This window comes from Batrachochytrium dendrobatidis (assembly GCF_000203795.2).
Source record: "Batrachochytrium dendrobatidis JAM81 unplaced genomic scaffold BATDEscaffold_81, whole genome shotgun sequence".
NCBI classification, from domain to species: Eukaryota; Fungi; Chytridiomycota; class Chytridiomycetes; order Rhizophydiales; genus Batrachochytrium; species Batrachochytrium dendrobatidis.
In genome coordinates this window covers 1199-8916 of record NW_006281150.1, presented here as the reverse complement: position 1 = coordinate 8916, position 7718 = coordinate 1199, and the positions used below count along the sequence as shown (strand labels likewise).

The 7718-nt window shown below is 37.8% G+C and overlaps 4 protein-coding genes across 4 annotated transcripts; all 4 read left to right on the top strand.

Moving 5' to 3' along the window:
• Nucleotides 1–314: 314 nt before the first annotated feature.
• BATDEDRAFT_93113 (uncharacterized protein) lies at nt 315–1109 on the top strand (the record flags this gene model as incomplete). The annotated part of the gene is made up of 1 exon (XM_006683291.1): nt 315–1109. One exon carries the CDS (start codon nt 315–317, stop codon nt 1107–1109), a length of 795 nt encoding a protein of 264 aa, XP_006683354.1.
• A 1330-nt stretch (nt 1110–2439) lies between these two features.
• Nucleotides 2440–3378, top strand: BATDEDRAFT_28878 (uncharacterized protein; the record flags this gene model as incomplete). The annotated part of the gene is made up of 1 exon (XM_006683290.1): nt 2440–3378. The coding sequence occupies one exon, from the start codon at nt 2440–2442 to the stop codon at nt 3376–3378; it is 939 nt and encodes a 312-aa protein (XP_006683353.1).
• Nucleotides 3379–4572: 1194 nt separating this feature from the next.
• On the top strand, nt 4573–5400 carry BATDEDRAFT_93115 (uncharacterized protein; the record flags this gene model as incomplete). The annotated part of the gene is made up of 1 exon (XM_006683289.1): nt 4573–5400. One exon carries the CDS (start codon nt 4573–4575, stop codon nt 5398–5400), a length of 828 nt encoding a protein of 275 aa, XP_006683352.1.
• Nucleotides 5401–6627: 1227 nt separating this feature from the next.
• On the top strand, nt 6628–7500 carry BATDEDRAFT_93116 (uncharacterized protein; the record flags this gene model as incomplete). The annotated part of the gene is made up of 1 exon (XM_006683288.1): nt 6628–7500. One exon carries the CDS (start codon nt 6628–6630, stop codon nt 7498–7500), a length of 873 nt encoding a protein of 290 aa, XP_006683351.1.
• Nucleotides 7501–7718: the final 218 nt, after the last annotated feature.

The window sequence follows — 7718 nt, the reverse complement described above, 5'->3', positions numbered from 1 at the left end:
TTCTTAGATTGTGGCTCACTGACCCTTTTTGGGGTGAATAAGGGTGGAAAACTACACAATCGACCATACAAGGTTTGAGTGTATAGCCAAGTAGCACTCGGCAAATATTACATGCCACCATATAAAGGGAGATCCTTCAAAGTTTGACACTGATAGCAAATCAACACCAACCCTGATAGTAACACCAATCCCTTAGGACGGTCTCCAAGAAATATGCTTTTTAATATTATCCACTCAACAACCAATATAAATACCATCCAAATCCGACCTGCTGAATAACAATCATCCACAACTTGTTTAATCAAACCAGTAAAATGAAACTACCAACTGCTGTACTATCATCAATCCTGCTTATTTGTTCAGTTACTATTGCCAAACCAATTCTCCCTACTGAAACTACAGATACTGTATATAACCCATCTGCAACTCCTAATCCAAACAGCATAGACTTGGGTAGTCTTGATTCACTTTCAGCTGACATGAAGAATTTGCTCAAAGAATACTCAAAAGTACATAATGACTATAATAGGAAAAAAAAGGAATGCGAATTGATAGATCTTGAACATAGTAATCTACGGAGTACAAAGAGTCATCTGGAAAAAAAGATTTCTAATTTGAAACGTAAAATGCTAACAAACAAGTTTAAACTAAAATCCAACAACGGCAACGATCGAATGAAGGAGCTTGAGCAGAAACTTGAAAAAGAAGAGTCTGATTTTGCCTTTCTTCAAAGAAAAAAGAACAGGTGCAAATTCGAGCTTAGTCGTTTCGATTATGATTTGGAACTTATCATAATAAGTCTTGTGGAGTTCGTTTTCAAAGAACCTTTTACTGCTCAAACACTCGATGGCCAACTTTTGCGTATCCTTTCACATCCTATCGTTAAACAATACCTCGGCGAATTATGTGAACAATCATCAGCATGCAGTGGTGGCTCTGGTCAAAGTTCTAACTTTGAACAGCAACGTCAAGATCCACAACCGTCACCGCAAACACAGTCTGGATTTCGCTCCTTTGGACAGAGACTCTCCTCTGGTATACGTAGTGGTTTCTCCAAATTTGGTGATAGGTTTAAATCGCTCATCGATCAATTCAGAAGTGAAAATTAATCCGAATGTTAATATGGACTGGTTCAACTGTTTCAACTTGCAATAAACTTTGATTGTCATTTGACATTAAATATACATACACCATGGCATGTGTGACATGTGTGATTGACTATAACTGGTGTGGATTACAATCGATTGTGCACGATAGTTTGATATCGATTGCAGTTGTTGATCGATACTCGGACTACCCGAGTTTGTATTCCTGGTTGTATTCATGACTGGATGTTTGATTGGATACTTGACATGACTGGTCATATATGGTTTGCACAACAGTCTGGATTGTACAATGATTACTGTCCAGATGTACATGTCAAGTGCGTGTATAATCAGGTTGACGATATTGACCAGTTGACACATGCTGATCAATGCAACTGGTGTGTATTGTATGTATTGTGTGTATATACATGTATGGCTTGATCACTCGGATGTACATACTCGACATATATACCGACACGACAATCAGATCGACAACCACCATCACAATCAGGTTGTATGTGGATCATGTTGTAATGTCGAGTGACTGGATCCAATTGCAGTGTATATACGAGTCATACAACGAGTTATTGAACAAGTTGCTCAACGAGTCATACAAAGTTCGTGTTTGTGTTCGAGTGATGCAATACAATACAATGTGTACATCAATCCAGAATACGAGTCAACCATGACATATGATCATGATGTGTAGTCAATACAACTATATAGTGACAATCGATGTTGATATAGTAACACACAACATGCAATGCCAACACAACAGTTGCAAGTCATTGATCATCAATGTAACATTGTGGTTACAACATGAACTGGATTGTATTGATTCAATTGATTGATTGAATCACTCGATCAATACTAATTATGATTGATCGTGTCGAGTTGAGTGGAAAGTACTACTAAACCATGACATGTTTGAATCATGTCAATCAACTGTGATTGCAAATCATGCAATATCACAACACATTGATGACCAACTAATAACTGAATGTCAGCTCAGTTGCATAAAGTCTTGGTTTATACTGATTTTTTAGATTGTGGCTCACTGACCCTTTTGGGGGTGAATAAGGGTGGAAAACTACACAATCGACCATACAACGTTTGGATGCATAACTAAGCAGCGGTTTAGCAAAAATTACTGATCGTCATATAAAGGGATATCCCTTTCGAATCGCTTTGAAATTGATAGTAAATTGACACCAACCCTGACAATAAACCTGATTATTTGGAACGGCCATCCAAGAAATATGCTTTTAATATTATCCACTCAGCTGATATAAATACGATTAACCCAACCTGTTGAACGACAATCGTCTGCAACTTTTTTAATCAAACCAGTAAAATGAAACTATCAGTTGCTGTACTATCATCAATCCTGCTTGTTTGTTCAGTCACTACAGCCAATCCAGTTGTTCCCAGTACGACTGCAAGTACAGACCATGTCTCTTCGACAGTTGTTCCCAGTTCAACTACAAGTACCGAGTCTAACCCCTCTACAACTCCCAATACAGACGATGTAAACTTGGGTAGTCTTGATTCACTTTCAGTTGACATCGAAGATTTGCTTGAAAACTATTCAGAAAGAAAGCATGACCATGATAGGCATACAAAAGAATGCGAATTGATAAAGCTTCAATTTGAGGATCAACAAAAACTAGTAAAACATCTGAGAGAAAGGTTTGACGCTTTGAAACTTGAACTTCAAGGAAACGGTCACAGCGATTCAGAATATAGTGATGATGATGAAATGGAAAGGGTTGGGCATGAGCTTGAAGACGGATATTCCAAACTTATCAAACTTGAAAGAAAGGATAAAAAATGCAGTTTCAAGAATAGTTATTTTACTCGACAATTGAAACTCGTTCAAATAGATCTTGTGAAATCCGTTTTTGGAACATCTTTCAATATTGAATTATTTGATAAGCAACTTTTGCTTATCCTCTCACATTCTTCCGTTAAACAATACCTTGAGGGACTATGTAGTGGTGAACAATCATCAGCATGCACAAAGGGTTTTGGTCAAAGTTTTCCTGCTGAACGACGTCAAAATCCTAATGATGACAGTTTTGAAGAGATTGATCTTGGCGATTCTAGTGATGGAAAACGTCAACGTCAAGCTCCACGACCGCAAACACAATCTGGATTTCGCTCCTTTGGACAGAGACTTTCTTCCTTTAAACATAGAGTTTCCTCTGGTATACGTAAAGCTTTCTCCAGATTTGGTGATAGGTTTAGATCTCTTGTTGAACGATTCAGATGTGGTAATCGATCCGAATGTTAATCTGGACTGGTTTCAACTGTTTCAACTGTCATTTTGATTCAACTTGCAATAAACTTTGATTGTCATTCGACATTAAATATACATACACCATGACATGTGTGACATGTGTGATTGACTATAACTGGTATAGATTACAATCGATTGTGCACGATAGTTTGATATCGATTGCAGTTGTTGATCGATACTCGAACTACCCGAGTTTGTATTCCTGGCTGTATTCATGACTGGATATTTGATTGGATACTTGACATGACTGGTCATATATGGTTTGCACAACAGTCTGGATTGTACAATGATCACTGTCCAGATATACATGTCAAGTGCGTGTATAACCAGGTTGACAATATTGACCAGTTGACACATGCTGATCAACGCAACTGGTGTGTATTGTATGCATATACATGTATGGCTTGATCACTTGGATGTACATACTCGACATATATACTGACACGACAATCAGATCGACAGCCACCATCACAATCAGGTTGTATGTGGACAGTGTTGTAATGTCGAGTGACTGGATCCAATTGCAGTGTATATACGAGTCATACAACGAGTTATTGAACAAGTTGCTCAACGAGTCATACAAAGTTTGTGTTTGTGTTCGAGTGATGCAATACAATACAATGTGTACATCAATCCAGAATACGAGTCAACCATGACATATGATCATGATGTGTAGTCAATACAGCTATATAGTGACAATCGATGTTGATATAGTAACACAACATGCAATGCCAACACAACAGTTGCAAGTCACTGATCATCAATGTGACATTGTGGTTGCAATATGAACTGGATTGTATTGATTCAATTGATTGATTGAATCCATTGATGAACAACTAATAACTGAATATCAGCTCAGTCCCACATAGATTTGGAGGTTTACATGGACTGTGCTTATTTGATTATGATTTAACACACTAATCAGGGTTAGGGTGAATAAGGGCGGGAAACTACATAATTGATCAATCAATCGTACGATGTTTAGATGTATAGCCGAGCAGCGGTTCAGTAAAAATTGCGGATCGTCATATAAAGGGATATCCCTTCAAAGTTTGACATTGATAACAAATCGACAACCCTGATAGTAACACCAATCCCTTAGGACGGTCATTCACTCAGCTGATATAAATACAATTTAGACCCAACCTGTTGAATGACAATCATCTGCAACTCGATCAAACCAGTAAAATGAAACTACCAATCGCCGTACTATCATCAATCCTGCTTGTTTGCTCAGTCACTATTGCCAAACCAATTCATCCCAGTACGACTACAGATACTGTATATAACCCCTCGTCAGCTTCTAATACAAACGGTGCAAGCTTGCGCAGTCTTGTTTTACCTCCAGTTGACATGAAGAGTTTGCTCAAAGAATACTCAAAAGTACATAATGACTATAATAGGAAAAAAAAGGAATGCGAATTGATAGATCTTGAACATAGTAATCTACGGAGTATCAAGAATCATCTGGAAAAAAAGATTTCTAATTTGGAGCGTAAAACTTTAACAAACAAGCTTAAACTAAAATCCAACAACGGCAACGATCGAATGAAGGAGCTTGAGCAGAAACTTGAAAAAGAAGAGTCTGATTTTGGTTTTCTTCAAAGAAAAAAGAACAGGTGCAAATTCGAGCTTAGTCGTTTCGATTATGATTTGGAACTTATCAAAATAAGTCTTGTGGAGTTCGTTTCTGAAGAACCCTTCAATGTTCAAACATTCGATGGCCAACTTTTGCGTATCCTTTCACATCCTGTCGTTAAACAATACCTCGGCGAATTATGTGAACAATCATCAGCATGCAGTGGTGGCTCTGGTCAAAGCTCTAACTTTGAACAGCAACGTCAAGATCCACAACCGTCACCGCAAACACAGTCTGGATTTCACTCCTTTGGACAGAGACTTTCTTCCTTTAAACATAGAGTTTCCTCTGGTATACGTAAAGCTTTCTCCAGATTTGGTGATAGGTTTAGATCGCTAATCGACCAATTCAGATGTGGTAATCGATCCGAATGTTAATCTGATCTGGTTTCAACTGTTTCAACTGTCATTTTGATTCAACTTGCAATAAACTTTGATTGTCATTCGACATTAAATATACATACACCATGACATGTGTGACATGTGTGATTGACTACAACTGGTGTGGATTACAATCAATTGTGCATGGTAGTTTGATATCGATCGCAGTTGTTGATCGATACTCGAACTACCCGAGTTTGTATTTCTGGCTGTATTCATGACTGGATATTTGATTGGATATTTGACATGACTGGTCATATATGGTTTGCACAACAGCCTGGATTGTACAATGATCACTGTCCAGATATACATGTCAAGTGCGTGTATAACCAGGTTGACAATATTGACCAGTTGACACATGCTGATCAACGCAACTGGTGTGTATTGTATGCATATACATGTATGGCTTGATCACTCGGATATACATACTCGACATATATACTGACACGACAATCAGATCGACAGCCACCATCACAATCAGGTTGTATGTGGACAGTGTTGTAATGTCGAGTGACTGGATCCAATTGCAGTGTATATACGAGTCATACAACGAGTTATTGAACAAAGTTGATCAACGAGTCATACAAAGTTCGTGTTCGTGTTCGAGTGATGCAATACAATACAATGTGTACATCAATCCAGAATACTAGTCAACCATGACATATGATCATGATGTGTGATTGATACAGCTATATAGTGACAATCGATATTGATATAGTAACACACAACATGCAATGCCAACACAGCAGTTGCAAGTCACTGATCATCAATGTGACATTGTGGTTGTAACATGAACTGGATTGTATTGATTCAATTGATTGATTGAATCCATTGATGAACAGCTAATAACTGAATATCAGCTCAGTCCCACATAGGTTTACAGATTTGCATGGACTGTGCTTATTTGATTATGATTTGACACTAATCAGGGTTAGGGTGAATAAGGGTGAGGAACTACATAATTGATCAATCAATCGTACGATGTTTAGATGTATAGCCGAACAGTGGCTCAGTAAAAATTATAGATTGTCATAAAGGGAGATCCCTTTTGAGTCGCCTTGAAATTGATAGCAAATCAACACCAACCCTGACAATAAAGCTAATCCCTTAGGAAGGTCTCCAAGAAATATGCTTTTAATATTATCCACTCAACAACCGACATAAATACGATCCAAATCCGACCTGTTGAATGATAATCATCCGCAACTCGATCAAACCAGTAAAATGAAACTACCGATCGCCGTACTGTCATCGATCCTACTTGTTTGCTCAGTTACTATTGCCAATCCAGTTTTTTCTACTGTAGCTACAACTCCAAAATATGGTCCTTCGTCAAATCCTAATACAAGCGGTATAAACTTGAGTAGTCGTGTTCCACTTTCAGCTAAAACTAAGAATTTTCTCAGAGAATACTCAAAAAGTAAACATGACCATGATAGGCATACAAAAGAATGCGAGTTGATAGACCTTCAACTTGAGGATCAACAGAACCTGGTGAAACGCTTGGGGGAAAGGTTTGGCAATTTGAGACTTGAATTCCACAAAAATAGTCGCGACCGTTCAAAGTATATGGATATGATGAAAAAACTTGAGCGTGAGATTGCAGAAGGATACTCTAAACTTGCTGATCTTCAAAGAAAAAAGAACAAGTGTGTATTCGAGCAGACTCATGTTAATCAACAGCTGGATTTCGCCAAAATAAATCTCATTAAGCTAGTTTCCAGAAAAACTCTCGATCTTGAATCACTCGATTCCCAGCTTTTACCTATCCTTTCACATCCTCCCGTCAAACAATACCTTGAAGGACTATGTGGTGGTGAACAGTCATCAACATGCAGTGATGAACAACAAAAACAAAGGTTTACTCTCGAAGAACTTAATTTTGAAGATTTTGAAGATATTGATCTTAACGATCCTAGTGATGAAAAACAACGTCAAAATCCACAACCACAGTCTGGATTTAGCTCCTTTGGACAAAGATTTACCTCTCTTGGAGAAAGAGCTTACTCTGGTGTGCGTAATGTTGTCTCCAGACTTGGTGATGGGCTTAGATCGCTTGTCGAACGACTCAGATGTGGTAATCGATCCGAATGTTAATCTGGACTGGTTTCAACCGCTTCAACTGTCATTCTGATTCAACTTGCAATAAACTTGGATTTTCATTTAAACTTGCATGTATTGTATCTGATTATTCTACAGTATTGCTCATCATCATATTGTGTTTTGACACTTGCATTTTTAATACAATACATTTATTCTATACTACATATTTGTACACATTGATGGTTCTGACATACATGTGTACTGTGTCAATA